Source organism: Corvus brachyrhynchos, unplaced genomic scaffold, assembly GCF_000691975.1.
Source record: "Corvus brachyrhynchos isolate BGI_N302 unplaced genomic scaffold, ASM69197v1 scaffold864, whole genome shotgun sequence".
In the NCBI taxonomy this organism is placed as follows: Eukaryota; Metazoa; Chordata; class Aves; order Passeriformes; family Corvidae; genus Corvus; species Corvus brachyrhynchos.
This window is the reverse complement of record NW_008237871.1, coordinates 1120126-1140001: the sequence shown is the minus strand read 5'-3', so window position 1 is coordinate 1140001 and position 19876 is coordinate 1120126. Positions and strand designations below refer to the sequence as shown.

Sequence of the window (19876 nt, the reverse complement as noted above, 5' to 3'; positions counted from 1 at the left end):
GGAAAGAGCTAGAACCATGTAGGGAGCACTGGGGGAGCGGCTTGGGTCTGGGGCAAACCAGCTGGGAATAGGAGTGGGGAAGGTAGGGATGAACCATTGGGGTACAGAAAACTTATATAAAAATACAGTAAAGGTATCGCATCGCCACAATAGAAGAACTTTTAGGTGTAAGGAGTATATTTTTCCAGAAGTCTGTGACTTAGTTTATTTTAGCAACTGATACATGACTTTAAACTGATAGTGGGTTCTCAGAAGACTGAGAAGACTGAACATTCTCCTAAGGCATTATTACAGAGGATGTAAACCATCATTTTGCATTGACAGCATCTGTCTTTGTGTTAAAAGTGCATGGCACAAGGGTCCACCTTGGTTCCTTACAGTTTCTAGATACCCAGACATCAGTGGACATCCACAATTCCTGTTTCTGAGTAAAATAGTGGAGATTGTACTTTGCCATCATTAGCTGAGCTTAACCTCATATTGATCTCAGTGGCTCCTGAGTTCCTTGTCATGAATTTCCAGAGACAAACACAGATTTTAAGAGCCTGTGATTCAGTGTTTTGACAACTTTCTTCTTACACAAAAGTATTTGTCCCTGTTGGCTGTGCCTTATTTTAACGACACATTTCAATTCACATTTTCAGGTACTTTTTAAATGAGTCTAAGTAGTAACATTCAACCCTCTTGATTGCAGTCAGTGTCTTACCTTGTTTTTTCTGTTGAATTCAAAATTGTGCTGTAGAGCACAGAGTTGTTTTCAACAGATGACTCAAAAAAAGATGAAACAGAAAAAGTTAGGGAGGCCGAGGACCAGTGGCCTCATATGAGCTGCCTTCATATTGCAGTTACCTGGTATGAAGGTTCTCTCTTAAATGGATGTGTTCTTCTGCTCTATTTTCTTGTGTCACTTGTGTGCATCTTGCTTTCACTACTTTCTCCTTAATTGCCAGTGTTGATGTGTTCTGGTGTTTGATAGCTGTCTTCCCCAGTTCCCAAGGCTGTATTTCTCCAAGGCTTTAAAACCTCTTCTTTAAATGCGTGGAGTCCCACACTATTGGTACTGTCCTGGGGTAGAAGCTCCTGCCCACCTGTTAGTGACTGAAGAGTCATCAATGGAAATCAGCCAGGCTTCCTCCAGTGAGCTCTGCATGGGATCTCTCTGATCTCTTGCTGTTTCAGCCTCCTTGGCATTGGTATTCTCACTTCCCCTTGTCTGATCTGTGCTTTTCATGAAGCTTTTTATTTTTCACAATGGGTGCACTCTGAAAACAACTTGACTGCTGAATGTCAGCAGGGGTTTCCTGTTTGCGAATGACTTCTTAATTCCTTTTTGCAGTGCTCAGACAGTACCAGTCAGTCATGGCTCTTTCTCTTCCCCTTGTAAAAGTACGCTGATTTGCCTCCTGTTGAAACAAACTCACTCCAGAAGAATTTTTCAGTACACTTAATGTCTATTTCTGATATCTACACTTCAGATTCCTTAAGTTTTATTTATTCAATCCAGTGTTGTGCAGAAAATCCTTTGACATTAAACTGTCATAATTTTTATGTACCTGTGTTGGATCAGTACGAGCAAATAGGGCAGGGGCAGCAGCTGCCCAGCAGAGGCAGGTGAGGTGCTGGTATGGAGCCAGGGGTTTAATGCAGTCAGGGCAGGTCTGTGCTCCAGGAGGCTCTCTAGCCCTGTGCACTCCTAGATCTCCTTGAAAATCCTGGAGAGTCACTGGCCTATGGTTGTCTTGCGCTATTGAAACACATTTTGTGGAGGTCTTTTGTAAAGGAACGTGGTAGCAGTGCTGTATGGTTACAATATGGTTCAGTTTCACTAGTTTTAGATTGCTGTCAGCAGCATAAAATTTACATATATTCCTGCACAAAGGCAGACTGAAGAGAGATGTAGTTATAAGTCCTCTGCACAGGTATTGTGTTGCTTACAAAGTACTTAGAAAATTGTGGGGTGTCATTACATTCACTTAAGAGATTTTTCTCCCAGCTGCTTTTGCTAATTTCCTTGTGCTTAGCTGGCTTAGGAGGGTGAAATATTGATGGTGAAGGAAAGGTCTTACAGCTTCTGTTAGATAACTCATAGAGAAAATTCAGAAGCAGAAGACTGCAAATGACTCTTCCTGTCCACAGGTGTTGCTGTGTGGTCCTCTCCAGATGATGTGTCCTTGCTGAGTCAGATATTAAACAATATCAATTAGCTGTGTTTTGATAATGCCATTTGAAAGTTCATGTATTGGAATATCAGGCTGTTGTCTTTTTGATCTAGGCCCATTGTTTGCTCTTTTAAATTGAAGTTTTGTTTAAAAAAAAAAAAGAGAAAGTTAGGATTGAACTTCAGGGTTTTTCTTTACTCATGTGCATGCCAGGTTTCTGCACCTCTAGGACTGCTGGTGGTGGCAGGAAATGTTTTTGGGCACAGGAATTCCATTGTCTCTGCTGTTAGACTGGCACCAGCATGGCTATTAGAGGGATCTGGGAGTTAGTATGGGCCAGGGACTATTTCCAGGAAGCACTTTCAAAGCAGCCACCTGTTTTAAATTTTAGTCTCACTAATGTTCTGTGACAGCTGACCTCAGCATTAGGAGGAGTTTTGGGGTATATCTCATATACTTGTACAGTACACTCTCCCTGCTCAGGACCTAGGGGTAAATATAGCACTGTGCTGTGCTGTTGCACTGCAAACTTCTGTTCACCAGACTGCTTGAATTTCTTTTATTTCAGGGGGCAATAGAACTTGTGTTCTGCAGCTTTTCGCCTCCAAAATTACTCTGATGCTTAATTTTTAGCATACGACTTTGTGTGTCAGCTTTGAATGTAATTTCCTGCATTTGGCATTTCAAGTCAAATACTTGTTTCTACAGCTATAACTTGGCAGTGCTTTTCCAGAAATAAATTTCATGGCAAGATATTTGGAATTAATTCAGAGAAAGCCAGGCTACCAAGTATACCTGCCACATCCTGTGGTGAGCTAGGTAGTCTCACAGTCTGCTGTGCTGTCGTACCTCATGGCTAATGGCTCTGTTGTTTCTGTGTTTCAGCATCCTTAACTCTGTTCAGCTGAGCCAACCTGTGTTCCAGTGCAGTCTTTCCACTGACTTAGAAGCACAGTTCATAAGGAAACTCTGAGCTCCTTCAAATTCAGGCTTTCCATGGCCTTTGCAACTGCTGTGTGGGGAAAAAAGCTGTATTAATTCCCAGCACACTGGAGGGCAAGGCGGATGGAATACAGAAAATGAATTGTTTTCACATTAGTATTATTTCTTGGAAATGTGGTAAGATACTTACTCCACTATGTCAGGGAGCAAAGGATCAGACCTGTTTTCATCACTGTGGAAAAAAATACAGTCTCTGCCTTGTACGGTAAATGAGTTGTATGAACAATTGTATGTGCTGTGGGTGGCCACTAGTACAGAGTAAACCATTTGTTACTGGGATGAGGAAGATAAGTGTTTCCTAGAGTCTGTAGGCACATAGGATTCCATCCTTACTCTTTTGAAGTGATTGGAAGGCAAGGTAGTACAAATCAGCTAAATCCTACTGATGTATTTTGAGGCTTTTTGTCTCAACACACAGAACTGCTGGGGAAGGTGTTTCGCAGAGGGATGAAGGCAAGTGGTGCAAGTGCTTTATTTAAGCACTCAAGGTTGTTGTCTGTTCATTTCTCCTTGTATTTTCTTTTGAAACTATGTTAATATTTTGTCCTGGAGTTCAAAGCTCAGCTCCTTCTTCTTTCCTATAATGAAATGGTGCTTTTTGCATGCACTGTGTGTTGCTTATATTCTTTAACATATCTGTGCTATAATACTTCAAACTGCTTCTGTCTGAAACTGGAAAATGTTTTTTTCCAAGTGCTAGTCACATTTTCTGGGCTTGCCTTTCAGTGGTAATGTAAGAGATTTAGTGCACGACTAAAGAATTTTTTGAAACTCCATACGAAATGTTTTATAACACTAATGTAATGTTAATGTCTCATACCTGACAGCATGATGAAATCAAATTAATAAGTGTTCAGTGCAGAGGGACCAGAGCGGCTGCTTACTGGTTGCAGTACTACTGCTTTTAAACTTTCTCCACATCTTCAAATTGCCAAGTGATTATTTTTGCCAGTGTTATTTTTGATTTTATATACATCAGAATAGCAAAGTGAATGGTCTCAGTATAAAAACGGTTGCAGGGTTGTATAATCTGTGTGCTTATAGTGTGTGGATAAATGTATGTAGTGCATTCTCTGTATAAAGAGATGGGGAGAGGATATTAACTGTGATGAAGTCATGAACCCAGGCGCCCGCTATAGGCATCTGCAAACACTGGTTACCCTGGCAACAAGTGGGAAGAGGTTGGAGAGGAAAGCTGGAGTAGGTTGTTGCATTGAATTGTTGTCAGCTTGTTTCTTCCTCACTAAAGCAGGGAGATGTTGAAAGGTATGATGTCCCTCTTTCTATGTCGTGTACTATTTTTTATGTGTATTTAGGCAGTTGTTGGGAAAGGGAAGGCTAAAAAAAAATACTTGTAATTCAGCTCGATTGGAGAGGAACTTTTCAATATCAATAGTGATGTGCATTGCAAATCTGTGCTTTTCTCGGTATGCTTAATTTTTGTGTGTTGTGTTGTCAGAGTGCTAAATGGGTCTCCAGAGTACAGTACCTGTCCCATCCTCAGCCCGGGGACAAGTGTCTCTTCATACTGTATCTTCAGAAACTGATTTTATTTTAAACTGGGTTTGTAGAGCTAATGTTTGAAAACCTGCCAAGACAGTACAAGTACTGGGTAATACCAAAAGATTTAGTAACAGATATTAAATCTGAGCTTCTGAACACCTTCAGAATGTGCTGCACTTACATATTCTTGTGTTCTTGCACTTGTGCAGAATATTGTGGCTCACAAGTTAGTGGAGTCTTTACCTCCCTGGGGAAAGTTTTTATTAGAAGAACTAGGACATTATGTTCAGGGCTTTAACAGCATCTTCCTCAAAACAAATATTAAAATATTGTTTTCAGAAACCTGTTTTAGACAAATAATGAGGAGATCCAACTGTATATTTCTTCTTGATTGTCCTGTGTTTTGACCTTTTTGTCTGTAATGAAAAAAGAACAAATATCTATGCAATATATTAAAGTATGAATTATGATATATACACTGAAACAACCACTTCTTGTTATTTTCAAGAAGTCTAAAAAATATTTTGTTCATTAACTTTATTTTTAACTTGGTCACTTGAGTGGCATTTTTTCTATGTAAAGAAAAAAATTTAAAATTGCACAGTCTTGAAAGAATAAAGTGTATGACCCAGTCAGGGGATAGAATTCTGTGACTGTATTGAACATCTCTGACAGCAAGGGATTGATTAGCAGACAGTGGTTCTTGATTTCTATTGTACTGAAAGGCACATTCTAATAGAATATTAACAAATATTGTTTCCACAAGTGCAGTGATAGAAATATACACAGTGTGCCAGACTCCTGCCCTTTCATTTCCATTCACTTCTACATTAAAAACTGCTGTCAGATAATCTTATTCAAATTTAAATCTAATTTTACTGCACTGTAAAACTGCATCTTCAAAACTTAACAAAAATATGATCTGGAAAATGGAGATGTATATGAGGATGCTGAGTGCTCTTGAGAGAACATAGACTGATACCGGTCTTGTAGCATCTTCCTAGAATTAGGCTGCTCAAAAGAGCTTTTGTCAGTGGGCCATAATTTAGTTAAAATAAAGTAGAGCAAATCAGTTTGAGCAATGATATATCTTACAGTTAAACAAATATTGTTATCAGGATAAGAAGTAGAGTTTTGTCATTAAATAGTAATGCAAATCAGAGCTCTTATTCTGTATTGTGAACTAATAAGTCCCTAATGTAGTTAAGTAGTAGAGTACATACCAAACTGCTCTCAGTTAGCAGTATAGTTGAGGCTGTAGGATTTGCAGTTTATTTGTAAATAGTTTTGTACCTGCTAAGTTAATTACTGGTTTGTATTCTGAGTTAATAAGTGGATAAGAAAGATTCTGTTACTACTTACCCTTGCTACTTAAGACGGTGATTCTGGAGTGTTGGAGTAAGTTAAGAACGAGTTGACTTCTTGACTGTCTTGTAAAGTAATCTGAAATCATCATAATTTTCATCTTGCTTTTCTTCAGATGTTGTTGTAATGTTTCCTCCTATCTTTGATCAAGTGTCTTGTAGCCATTTCAGTATGGGAGTGTTCTGGGTTTAGGCTGCAGCCTGTCATCAGGCACCAGCAGTGTAATGGGATATGTGTGTGTTGGCTTTGGGCCACGCTGGGGCTGATCCTGCTTCCTGCGGGCTCTGCTCCTTTGTCAGTGCGTGGTTGAATTCTGTGTGTGGTGGTGGAAAGGGCAGGCAATACCTAGGGATCCTTCAGCTGTGCTCTGCTTCTTCAGCAGGGAAACAGTGAATTAGGATTTTCCTACTCAAGATTCCTGCAGTTAAGCGCTTCCTTCTGTGTTGCTTCTCAGCTGATGTGGTCTATTAATACATGTACAGATGCAAGTATTATTTTCCTGCTTCCAGTGCTGTATTTTGAAGTTTGAAGTATCCAGAGAGAAATGTGCAAGAGAGTGCTGAGAATGAGAACTACATTCTTCTGCATTAGACGATTCCATTTTGTGCTTGATAGTGAGTGGAACATCACAGAACAGAAGCTGCCTGTGATCTGTGCTGTAGTGGGTGACCTTTCCTTTTTGGGAGCTATTGGACTATTTTCTACAAGCAATCTCATTTATCCTAAGGCTTATACAAGCTTTCAGCTACAAGTCTAGATGACAGGGCTTTTTCTTTACCTATGAAAATTAGCGGATCGAAGAACTTACAGCCTGCTTTCCTGAGCTTTTTTTCATACAAGTTATTCAAGAACCATAGAAATGATAACTCTATAAAAAAGTTGCATCTTTCAAACTGCGTAGATCAGACTGTTAAGCTGTAATGTTGTCTGAAGCAGTTTCTGCAAGGGGAACTCTTGTACAGGGGAATATTACCATGGTAAATTCCGAGTTCTTCTCTATATTGGTGGAGATGGAGAAGTGTTTTCAACACTTGAGGGGGTGGGAGCAGTTTTCCAATGAGGAAAAGTTAAAATATGTATTCCTTTTTAAGACATTGCATGGTCAAAATCCTAAATTAGTTTAGAGCATTGACATACAAAGAATTTAGAGCAAGTGAGACTGTGAATATCCGCTGCATGTGCTGGTCCATGATAGCTGCCTGTGCACACCTTAGCCTGTGTAAATATAAGGTGATTCAAATTAGACTAGGCAGCCCTTTGTTTTTGAAGAACATCTCCATTTTTAAGAGAGAATAAGAGCTTGTTTGTGTGTCCATAGCCTTGAAAGGGTTGCTGCCCTGCCCAGAAAGGGCACTGACAGCTCTCCGTAGTTGAGTGAAAATTACTCCTGTTATGTACAACATGCAGCTCAGTGTGTAAGAAAGCTGGTTTAACACTGCATTAATTTCAAAGCAGGTACAGCTGGTACATAATAACAAGATTGTACACACACACGTGGATTCTGAGTTACAAACATCCCAGGTTCTAGAATAGCAGAAGGTGGGAATTTTAGGCTAATATATTTATAGAGGTACAGTGGACATATCAGTGAAAATTGGGCATTCAGTGTCACTTGATATTGGTTTCATGAAAAATGGATTTGGCCCTGTTATTTGATGTTCACAGTAATTAATCTTCCTTAGCAGTGAGCTGTACCTCAGTGTAGCGGGTACCTGTGGCTGGAGATCAGAGAGGGACCCATTGATCACAGCTGGTCCTTCATTAAGGGTGATGGATTTTGCTCTGCACATGGCACCTCTGCCTCCCAGCCCTCACAGCTCCAAAGGAAATGCTTGGCTGTCTGTGTTTTTGCAGATGTGCAGAGATGACAAAATGTCAGACTCATAATTTTTTCCTTCACTTTTTAAATGACATTTACTTCTTTTTACGAGTTTGAATTGATGGCACTAAGTATGAAAAAGTTGCTATTGCCATCTTGGCTTGCCAATATTTAATTTCACTCAGTCATGTTACAGTTTAGAAGTAGAGCAAGGGTTAAAAGAATTTTCCTACCAGTTGGTTAGACAGCAAAAGGATTGAGGCTTAGGAGAGAGATCAGGATGTCTCTTAATCTGTGAATTATATTTCATTACTAAAGAGGAAGAAGAGCTTGAAGTGCCTTTGGAGGGGCTTGGATTTCAGCAGCAGGAGTCACGGCTTTGTCAGCAGATGAAAATGGCTACTGTCGCACCATCGCCAGAGCCTGTTTGCTGGCAAGTGGAGCCCGTGACCAGCACAAATTCGGGACATGTTTGTACCCCAGGTAGGAGCTTCCTGTGCTTCAGAGAATTCTGAAATGGGGTGGTGAGCTGTGCATCAGTCTGCAGGCACTGATTGGTTGGACAGTTGGGAATGATATTCCTCAATTTCTCTGCCTGCCTTCCAGTCAGGTATTCCAGAGTTTAGATGCATTCCTGGCAGTGTCCAAACTTCCTGGGCAAGTGCCCGGTCAACCCTTAGTGGTAATTCTGTTTGATGCATGTCTCGCATGCTAAATACCATGGCAGCAAAGCCAAATAAAAAACCTCTGTACCAGCTTTCATGCAATATCATTTGTGCATCCTTTAAAGCAGAACTTTTCTTTTAATTGAAGTCCTACATGGGGCAATATGGTAACACTTTGGATTACACTGTTGGAACATTTAACAGAAGGAAATCGTTTTTCACAAAACTGACTCAGTTTGAGTAAACATAAAAACCAACATTACAGCAGTTAACATGTTCTATCCCTCCTCTGCCCTCTTCCCAAGAGAAGTTGGTGTTTTAATTGAAAAAAATGTAAAACCTGTTATTTCAGGCAAGCATAATCTAGATATTTATGTTTGGGGTATCTTGTTTTTCCTTATTTGTGAGAGGCAGATTATCCTGTGTCTGATTACTGTCTGAAAGGATTGGCTGCCCATGGAGATGGGGCACTGACGTTGATGGAAAGCCATGTCTCATCTGTTGTGGTAGCTTCTTACATTCCCGTGTACTGTTGAGAACATGCAATTCAATTTTACATCCCTTAGTAGTTTGTTCTTCTGCTTCTTGTTTCTCAGGGTGGCATTAGGAAACTGGCATTTTATTTTGCTGTGTGTAAGTGGCCACGTCGGTCTCAGTATCTGCCAGAGATGGGTGTGACAATACTGAATCTGGAAAAATGTGTATGAACACCTGTCATTATTACCAGACTGAGAAAGACTCTGGTGTTTCCATTTATATAGTTTCTAAAAAATAATTTTGACTCCATATGAAGTAGCATTATTATATGAAGTAGCATTATTAGTAAGAAATCTCTTTTAACACATCTTCAGTTTTTAATGTGAGAGCATTTTCATATACTGGTTATTGTTGTGTATATATCAGCTTGTAATGTGATAGTGCCTGGGGAAGGGCTGGATCCTTCTTACGAGATGTACTCAGTAAACACTCTGAACCAGTTTGCATTGTGAAGACCACAAGCTGAGACACTTGGGAAGAATGTGGAAATTATGCTAACTAGTGTGGGAGCCAGTGGCATGAGCACACCAAGGAGGGGTTTATGGCAGGATTTGAACCAGAGTAATGGGGAAATTTTGACAAGTGTTACCATGTATTTTTCTCTAATTGTTGGGGAGCTGCTCTCTCAATAATTAAAGAGACAACGCTGTGGTGGAGGAAATTAAGACTCATAAGTAAAGCTAAAGGGCTTTATTTGTTGCGTTACAGAATGGAGAGACAGAGAATGCAAAGATCAGATGATTGCATCTGACACAAGTGGGAAGATGGTGTTTGTAGTAGATGTAGATGGCCAGTGCTTACACTACCACTTGTTGTGCTTGGTCAGGTTGAGTTTCTGCCATCCAGTAAGATATTTTTTAATTTCTACTGGTTTGCAGTTGTCATTATACAATCTTTTTTCTGGTTCTAAGCTTTGGTTATTGCAAGGCTTGAAGAAAGGCCTTTTGAGCCAGCCTTACGTCTAACAATGAACTCTTCCCTCTTCTTTGACATCTGAAATCCTAGATAACTTTCTAACATATTTTTTCTTACTGTTTTCTGTTTAGCCTCCAGTTCCAAGCCTGAACTCGGCTCCAGTTCACAGACTTTGGGAAGTCAGCAGAACAAGACAGATGGCACCCGAGTAAAAACTCGCGTTCTGCCCAACATGCCAAAGCTTTTCATACCTTCATCTGTCACCAAATTTCCACCTGAGATCACTGTCACTCCACCCACTCCCACCCTCCTTTCTCCAAAGGGCAGCATTTCAGAAGAGACCAAGCAAAAATTAAAGGTAATAAAAGGGAAACAGTAATTTTTTAGATTTTTTTAATCTTAATTCTCTCCTCAGTAAAGTACTTGTATGAAAGAAGCAACAGTTCATGTCCCCAGTTCATAACAAGAGGCCGATAAGTAGTGGAAGGAGGTGCTAGTTGTTACCAGCAGGAGCCAGTTTTTAAAGGACTGGTGAAATACTGGCTGTGGGTGAAATGAGAGCTATTCTAGTCCTTATCCCTTTTCTGAGGGATTTGGAAAAAATTACAGAAATGGCTGAGTGACCTGGTGCAGCCATTGCAGTTCTTAGATTACTGGAAGTTACCAGAACATTAACTGTGGGGAAGCCTACTGGTAAATGTTACGTTGTTTTACATTAGGATGATATCTTCCATAGACACAGGACAGTTACTGAATGTGAAGGAATAGCAACCAGTGGGGTTTTGTCCCTGTGACCATGGGTTTATCCTGACTATTTAGCAATATATTCTCTCTCTCTCTTTTTGGGGTCAGTCTGCTATTTTGTCTGCTCAGTCTGCAGCGAATGTAAAGAAGGAGAGCCTTTGTCAGCCAGCTTTGGAAATCTTAGAGACCTCAAGCCAGGAGTCCTCACTGGAAAGTGATACTGATGAAGATGATGACTACATGGACATATGAATGAATTCTGGCCATCATCAACACCAACCACATAACCATTCTTCTTGTTGCCAGCATCTCTGGAAGTTGAAACATCTTCATTGGCATTACTCTCCATTTAATTGGCATCATTGTGTTCTTCACTTTCATTACCTTTGTTATCACGACAACCACTTGTATTGCCTTCAGAATCTTCGCCATTCTCCCCATCATGGTGCTTGATGGAAAGAATGATTGATTGTTTACCAGGCAGTTCGTTAATTTGGATCACGCTGTCACCGGGAACTTCAGTAAACACAAGGATGTTTTGAGCTGCAATTTATATCTCTCTACTGTTCCTGCTTCTTCAAACCAGAGCCTTGGGAGTTGCTCCGGTAGCTCTTTTCTGTAGTGTTTTCTTCCTTTTAGTTGTCTTGCATTTTCCCCTCTAGCTAAGTTTTTCTCCCAGGAATTCAGCAACCTGATGTCTGTCTAACCACGCCATGATTAATCCAACAGCTCCTTTTAAGGTGAATGGAGTAGGGAAAATTTGCTGAGCTGGTAGAGATTTTAATTGTATCGAGAAAGTCTGTGGCTTTGTCATAGGGCAAGGAGGGTGAGTTGAGAGTCTGTCAGCTCCTTCACACTGCTGGGTGCTTTGTTGGAATTTGACTCTTTCAAACAGACAAAAGAACCAGCTTTTCCAGGCAGACAGAGACGTTGGTCTCCTGTTTGTGCTCATTTCACACCAATGTATGAGGTCCAGCAAAAATTATCTACCTGAATGTTGGCTTAAAGAACTGATCTTTCCAGAATTGTCTTACAGTCCTTTATCTCCTAATGCCTTGGACAAGCATTTTGAATTGGGGGCTAGATGATATTTTTATGGTGGTATTGAAAAAAAAACTTGAAAGATTTCAGTACCATTTCAGTAATGTCTGTTTTTTACAGAATGACACGAAAAGGTGTTTTTTATCTATCTGCAGAGGGACTGCTCACAGTTATTTATATGAGAAAATAATGGTAACAAAAATCCTTTTTTTTTTCTACTGAATGTTAACTTTGTAAAATAATGAATGCAAACCATGCAAAAAAAAAGTCACACACTATATATACACCCGCGTGCGCCCACACACACATATATATGTGTATGTACATATATATATGTCTGTATATGAAAACAGAAAATGCATACAGCTTGCAATGTTGGATTTCTTTGTGTTTGGGGGGTTGGTTTTCTGTAAAATGCAGAGCTTTGTATAAACCTTTGGGTTTCTTTTCTAATAAAGTTGAAATGCACTGTTGTCTCTGTTTGTCTGAGAGGGCACAAGGTGCCATGGTTCTGGAAAGAGTACTGCTTCTCTTTCCTTTTGTTTCTTGGGTAACAAAAAAGGGGTTGGGGGGATGTGATGGGAGCCACTTTATTCTCTGAGGACTGCCAGAGCTCTTGGGATGGGTTTGGTCTGTGTGACCCAGAACCCAGGTCAGCCAGTGTTGCCAAGGGTGCCTGCAGTGGGTTCACTTCCCCACTGAGACGTGATGTGAATTCTTTTTCACCCATCTTGGTGTCTTTGAAAGCTGGTGAGCAGCATAAGGGGGAAGACACCACATGGGGAACAGGATCACACAGAATATTTGGCTGTACCAATTTGCACTTGATCCATTATTACAGTGATTGATCTAATTGATAAAGAATGATAAATAGACTGTGGATAAAAAGAAGCTGTGGCAAACTTTGTATTGCAAGTTTGTTCTCAAATTCTGGGGGCTTTGTTTTGAAGAAAATGTGGTTTACAAGGAAGTGAGCATGTCCATTTTGGATGTGTTAGCAACTGTTCATGCTACTTGTTCATTTACTACAATTGATAGGTGAGGTGAATGCAACTGATGTAGAAAAGATGAGTCAGCTGATGGTAAAAGCAAATAGGTGTTTTCAGTAGTAATATATTTTCAGTGTTTACTCTTAGATTTGCTGTAGGTTATTATAAATGCAGTGTATAGCATACTGTGTAGTCACTGACTGGTAAAAGACTGAGGAAGTTTTAGATAAGCATGATGTTTAGGTTTTTTAGAAGAAAGCCCAGGATAAAATAAATCATCTACTTAAGAGAAATCGAAAGGGAGGGTGTAGTTCTGAATAGGGCTGTTTCACCCAAATGGAGTAAGCTACGCAGACTTTTTGGCTAATGTGTATTCTTAAGTGTATTGCTAACTTAAAGATCACATTTAAATTTTTAGGTCCACGCTTTAGCTTGGGTTTGATGTGTAAAGCATTTGATTTTCTAATTGAATGGGACCACTTAAAATTGTTGTTTTTCTTTTATTATTCTTAAGGATTCCTTGGCATTAGGCTTTCTGGGTTTTTTTAATCCAGACTTCCTAAAATGCTGGTCTTGAGTTTTCTTTTGAATTCTAGTCCTGCTTTTTGAGAAGGGTTTAAAATTTTGCTGGTTTAGGAAAGCTAGAATAGTTAAGTGTAACTTTTCCTGCCAGCAACAAGAGCTGCATTTGCTGATGTTCTTTAAACTCATTTTAACCTTCAAACTACTCAACTGTGCAACTTTTTTTATCCTATATTGAATTCGCTTACCTGATTTTCCTTATGCTCTTAAATAGCTCAAGGACTTTTTCTCAAGCTCAGAGAGACTGAACTATACAAGCCACCTCCCTCCAATCCTGCCCCTCTGCTGTTGACTAAATACCTTGTTGCTCAGCTGTGGGCCTTCCTCCACAAAGGTGTTACTGCTGGGCTGCACTGAAGGAGCCTTTCTTCTTCTCCATGTGTGAAATCACCTTTCTGTAAGTACAGCTGACGTAGTTCTTCAGTTCAAGGAGCCATATTCTGGAGTGAAGATGCCAAGAGCCCTGGATGCATGGAGATAACGATGTTTGTCTGCAGAGCCATACCTAAAGGTACTTGGAGCAAGAACTTCAAATCCTTACAAACAGAGGTATTCACTTAGTAATGCATCTCCTGAAGCTTGGCTGTATCATCTTGTGGCATTGTCAAGAAAAAGTATTATAGTAAAACTGCAGTTAGTGATGACTTGAAGTAGATTTTTTTTATTTTGGTCCAATCCTGGTAGTAAGAGCTTGAAATCCAAGCCTAGGCAAGATCCAGCTTACCAAGTTCCAGATCAAATGTAAACACTACATCTGCATTCAGGATTTACTGGGTAACCATTGCTTCTGAAATCTGTGTTCCCAGGTGCCTTTCCAGTGTGCCAGACAAATAAATGGCAGCTACTAAAGTATATTGCTTTGGTATGGTTTTGGTTTGGGTTTTCCCTGTGAAGCCATAGGGACAGAAATGTCTGGTGCCTCAAGTAAACTTAAAGGTGAGGTCTGTGGCCAAGTGGGATGAGGCTTTCTCTTTTTTTTTTTCCTTGACCGTAATTCATTAAAAACCAAATCCTTTTTGTCTACTGAAAAGCCAGACTGTTAAGACTTTCAGGCAAATAGCAAAACCATTTTTGTTCCAAAGGAGATGGAAAAAGGAATTCTTTTAAATTGGCTGTGGAGGTAATTTGTGGAGAGTTGATATCCTTTCTGTGCAGTTACTGGGCACTGTTTGCACACAGATGTCTTTGTCTGTTAAGGTGGAAGTATTGTTAAGGTACATAGTACTGGGGTTTGGCCCAGTTTGGGTTTAATGCAATTTCATTTCCTGGCACAGGGATTATATAATCTATGTGTAGTTAAGACCACTGAGATTTTCTCTCTCTCAAGCAAGAACTAGTGTTTTACTAAGAATTAATTTTGTTGAGCACGGCTGTCATTAGTGGCTTCTGCCCACTGTCTGACAAATGCTGTAGCATTTTCTTCAAAAGCTAATAATGTTTCCTTCCACAACCAAAATAGCAGATCAAGGAAGATACTGAGTATCTCCTTAATTTTATTATGTACTAGGGTTTGTCAGTTGTTTTCTCTTGGTTGTTTTTTTTTTCTTAATTGGAGTGAGGTTTCTCATGAATAATGAAATTAATGTCTTTTGCAGCCAAAATAAACACCATATGGTCAGGGAAAGGGGCCAGGAAAAGATGAGGAAGGCACAGCAGCAGCTGAAGTTGATAGGACACAAAATGGACTGAAGGAAACACAGGGGCCAGGTGAGAATAGACAAAGTCTTACCATTAAGGGTGGGATCACAGCACTGTTAACTCCACTGCCAGAAGCATGGTACTGAATTGGATATTTCCACGAGGTGAAGCATCTGTGGTGCAGCCTGTGTGTACAGTTATACACTGAGCATGGCTTGTTTCTGCTCCTGCAGGTGCTTGTCATATTTTAGGGGACTAGATGGCAGGTAAATTAGTTGAGATGCACATAAAAAAAAGCACAACAGACATAAATTTTGTGGTCTCTTAGTCATGGAAAACTGGGATGAAGAGGCTTTGCTCTTTGATAGTAAGAAGTTCACTGTAGGTTGAGTATTAATTGCCATCTTTGCCTTCCAGTTAATGACTAGGGATCCACTAATAGCTAAGTTGTGATGTTATTTATTATTTTTCAGGTAACCCCAGAGTACTGTACCACAGGCTGTACTAGCCCAAGTTATGCCTTTCTGGTACTATCAGCTGTCCTTGCAGGGCATGGTGGAACAGGTAGGATTGCAGAGGGCAACAGACCAGCATCTGAGTTCATTGGCTTCTGGAAGATGACTTATCTTCACTCAAATGGCTCTTTCACATTAATACTTACAGAATCCCAGGCAAGTCTCACCAGAGATTAAGAGATGCATCTCCCTGGATAGACATTTTTGTTCCTGATGCTGTTTGTTTAATGCATCTGTGAGGATGACACCCATCAACAAGTGCTTGTTTAGCCAACTCCAGAACCTCTCTGGTCCAGCCTTCAAAGCTGTCTTTGAGCTCACTGGCCTCAGCACAGCTTTGTGCAGGTGTCTGCTGGCTGTGGGTGCATCTCCAGCACAATGCCCAGGGTTTATCCCGTGTCACCTGGAAGCTACACTGGCTGCTCCGGTAGCACTAGAGGGGGCCCTAGGACAGAAGAGGGAAGGGAGGGGGAGGAAAAATGGGGGGACCAACCCCCCACCCTAAATGGGTGTCCAAGATCTATCTTGAAACTGCTGAGACTACAGTGCGTTGCTGGTTTTGACCTCATTCAGCTCTAAGGGCTTTCTGCTACTGTAGCATATGTCCTTTGCATAATGTATGTCTGATTCAAGGCAGAGGGAATGAGAATCCTCACAGGCTGTTTACAGGATTGTGTCCCTGGCCGTGGCAACAAAAGACAAGAGCTCGCTTTGTTACCATTAATATTGACACTTGGCAGGAAAACAGATCCACTATATACTTGCTTTTCACACAAAATCTGTTTGCCCCATGACCATGTTTTTCCTTTTTTTTTACCCTTAGTTCCCCTATAAGAATCCCCCTGGGTGTTTCCATTTTCATAATGTGCAGCATATTATACTGGGGTGTCATGGATATCTCTTGACAGTCAGCCTTGTGTGAAAGGGCTCAAATAATGCATTCAGCTTTGTCAGTGTAAATCCTGATAATTCAACCCTGGCTTGTGGCAGTGGTGTGGGGCTTATGCTGGCATAACTGAGCCCAAGAGTCGGTGATAAACATGCAACTTGTGGATCTGTGAAGTGTTTTGAGGTCGTTTTGTTAAAGTAAAATTCTAATCGGGGGTGAAAATGAGTATGAGAATGATGGAAGAAACACGTAGTGTTCAGTCTTGGGTAAAATCTTGTAAGACAGTCTCTGTTATCTGGAGCAGCCTGGAGGTGAGATCAGGTCCTGCAGCCATCTGGCAGCTCAGGAAAGGGAGCAGGGATATGGAGCTGACGCCACTGACTGACTCCAGAATCAGAAAAACCAAATCACTTCTACCAAGGGGAAAAGTAAAATCACACTTCTGCCTGCATGTAAGATTTATCTGCGCAATTAAATGATTGTGTCTGTAGCTGGTAGAAAAACATTCCATTATATAATCCCAGTGGGAGGAACACTCTGCAATGTCTCTTTAAGTGCATTGTCTTACTGAAGGAAACTGCCTATCTAAAGCCGAGTCAACATATATGGTAAAAAGTAGTTTTTGCTCTCAGATTAGACACAGATATCCCCCTCTCAAGTTTTATTTCTCAGCCTATTTTTTTCTCTCCCTTCTCTTTCAGAAACTGTGCAAACAAGGGTGAATTCCAGTATAAATGGAATATAAACAAAGTTCGTATATGGTATAAGCATATGAGAACCACATGGGAATGGTATTCATTTAATTTTAGTTGAGTGATATAATAACTAGAAGTGAAAGGCCACGTAACAAGGCAAAGGTATTTTAGAAATAGTGCTTCCTGTGTGAATGCTGAATTGTTACATATATCCACACTTAGCCTAAGAACCTGGCTCTATGTTCACATTCCTTTCATTTTGCTTCTCTGAGGTGTCTGACACATACAGAGGGCTGTTCACAAGGAATAATACACAACTGAGTTTTATTTGCAATATGCATTGCATGAACTATGATCTAATATAACACTGAACACATACTGTTCAGTAATAATTAGTAGAGGATGTTGTAAGAGCAGAAAAGCTTCATACTTTAGAAGTGTTCTTTGATGCTTTGTAATTTAAGTCACACCAGAGATTTAATTTCCTTAAATTACACCCTAATGTGTATGAAGAGTCACATTTTCTCTTCTAAATGCATGGATATATATAAAATGTAACTCTTTCAGTAAGATTGCAGCGATAATTTTCCCCTTAGGAGATGGCATTAGATGCTCAAAGAATTGCTTAACTTGTTAATTGAGCCAACATACTCACCAAGAAACTCACCATGCTATGTGGATGTCAGAAAGCAGTTTGAATATAGAAATTTGTCACTTAGGAATGTCTTGGCTGGATGTTAGATTTCCATTAGGTTAGAGCGGGTTAGGGAAAAAAATTAAACTTTAGAAATTCACAGTGGAAGTTCTGAGCTTAAAACATCAATTTGCAATGCTGTGCCCTCAAGTAAGCAGCACAAGTTCAAGCAAATAACTTCTGTCATGGCTCTCCCAATAGACACCCTGCTGGAAATGCTTCCTACACTTCATAAGTAAACAGGCTTTCCTGGGAGCAAAACATAGAGCCTGATGTATTTTCTCCCAGCAAGTAGCAGTGGTACAAGGTGATTTTTCAGTTTGGCTTTCTTGGAACATAATAATAGCTTGGAATTGCATGTTGTGAAGTATTTCTGCAAAGAGAAGTGCAGAGGATTCATAATGATAACCTGGTCTATGATCCCATTGCTTTGCAAGCTGAGGAAGCCTTTGGATTCTGCTAGTGCAGTCAGAACCAGCTGCTGGCAGCCAGGCAGTGCTGTCAGCTCATGTTTTAATTTGATAGGGCAGACGTGGGTCTTTCTGCAGAAGGCAAACAAGCCAAGTGCATTTACTGGTACATGCATGGATGCTCTGGGATGCTTTTTACTGTCTCTAACATGAATATTCCAGTGAACTGCACAAGGATTCTCCTACAATGGCACATTTTACCAGGCCTGTACTTTTCCTTGGAAGTTGTTAATACAGCTGTTTTTCCTCAATGTAAGAAAGATGAGAAAGCAGTGCAGGATTGCTGGAAGGCCTGGGAGTTGTTTTAATCCCTTGATGTCTTGCACTGCCTCCCCCTCACCACAGAGATGTCCCTGTGCAGCTGCCTGGCCTGGGCTGAGCCCCTGAACATGTGTATTGGCAGCTGTTGAGAGCCAGACACAAGGGCCTTAACAACTGTGCATAATCCAGCTGCTGCTCTGCAGGTGTTATCCTCCAAACTGGGGAGTTCACTTTTAGATAATTGAGAATTCGATTAAATTGTAAGAGAGAGTAAATAGTCTGTGCTTAAATGCACTCCTGCTGCATTTTATTTTTTAATAAGATGAACTTGTTGCAATGTCAGTGAAACTCGGAAATGCTCAGGATGTGATAATGTCCAGGCTGGATGTGTGGTCATGTTTCAGTTACAACAACTCAGGCACAGACAACAACAGTGTAGCAACTGTCTGTTATCTGGTACTGTCAACACATGTGGAAAAGTACCTGGAAAGAATATGAAAATATGGAAATGTTATTTCCAAGTGCAGAGTGTCTGCTGGGGAAGAGGGAGAGAGGAGGAGAGCAATGTTTCTTCTAAAAGATGTGCCTGATTCAACAAGGCACCAAAACTTAAATAGCTCCTCTTGATTTCAATGAAGACAGCAAAGGGCAGCCTCAGGTTGTGGGTCACCCTAGGCTTATGATGTGTACAGTTTCTTCAGTGACATGAAGTATTTCTACAACTAAAATTTCCATGGAAAATAGATGCTTTAAAATAAACAGACTTAACTTCCTTAATACATGCAAACTCAAAAGTTCACGGTTAACCACTGAAAAATGCAAAAGGCCAAGGAAAGGTGGAAATACCTCTGCTGGTAAAAAATTCAGCCCTCATTACTTCTCCCTGAAATCATGGTGGCTATGGCATATAGATGAACTCTGCAGAACAGCTAGTGTAAGCTCTGTTTAGTGGCACCTGTCTTCATGTGATTCCTGAGGCGGTGTTTATTAAGAATACAATTTTCTTTAACAGCTTTTCTCCCGCATCCTCAGTGGCTGATATTGCTCCAGCAAGGAAATCCTGGTGGCTTTCAGAATAGTAGCAGCAGAACTGGTGATACATCTGGAATGAGATGGACTAGAAGCTGGCTCATTCTTCCTGGGTTCTGTATCTGGGCTTTGTCAATATTCACTTTCTGCATCTATTTAATGATAACACCATTGATTTATTGGTTAAATTGTAAGTCAAAAGAACTCAGTTTTGCCTCAGAGCTTTCCCACTAGCTGGTGAGCTTTTCAATTTATCTTCCATTTTCTGTCTCCATCAAATAGAAACTACTTGTCCAAACTATCCCCCCTCCTCTAAATGGCCACTGAATTTGCAGCTAGGACATTTTTGTCATAAATTGTTTAT

General features: G+C 40.4%; 1 protein-coding gene across 6 annotated transcripts in view; it reads left to right on the top strand.

The window, feature by feature from the left end:
• CABIN1 (calcineurin binding protein 1) overlaps positions 1-12223 on the top strand; it is a 106814-nt gene extending 94591 nt beyond the window's left edge. For 5 of the 6 annotated variants that reach the window (XM_017732269.1, XM_017732266.1, XM_017732268.1 and 2 more), the window contains exons 36-38: positions 8167-8331; positions 10097-10323; positions 10818-12223. In XM_017732269.1, coding sequence (XP_017587758.1) covers positions 8167-8331; positions 10097-10323; positions 10818-10961 — 536 coding nt within the window. In that variant the 3' untranslated portion in view covers positions 10962-12223. The remainder of the gene's footprint in view (positions 1-8166; positions 8332-10096; positions 10324-10817) is intronic. The other variant, XM_017732270.1, reaches the window with a different exon arrangement.
• Positions 12224-19876: the final 7653 nt, after the last annotated feature.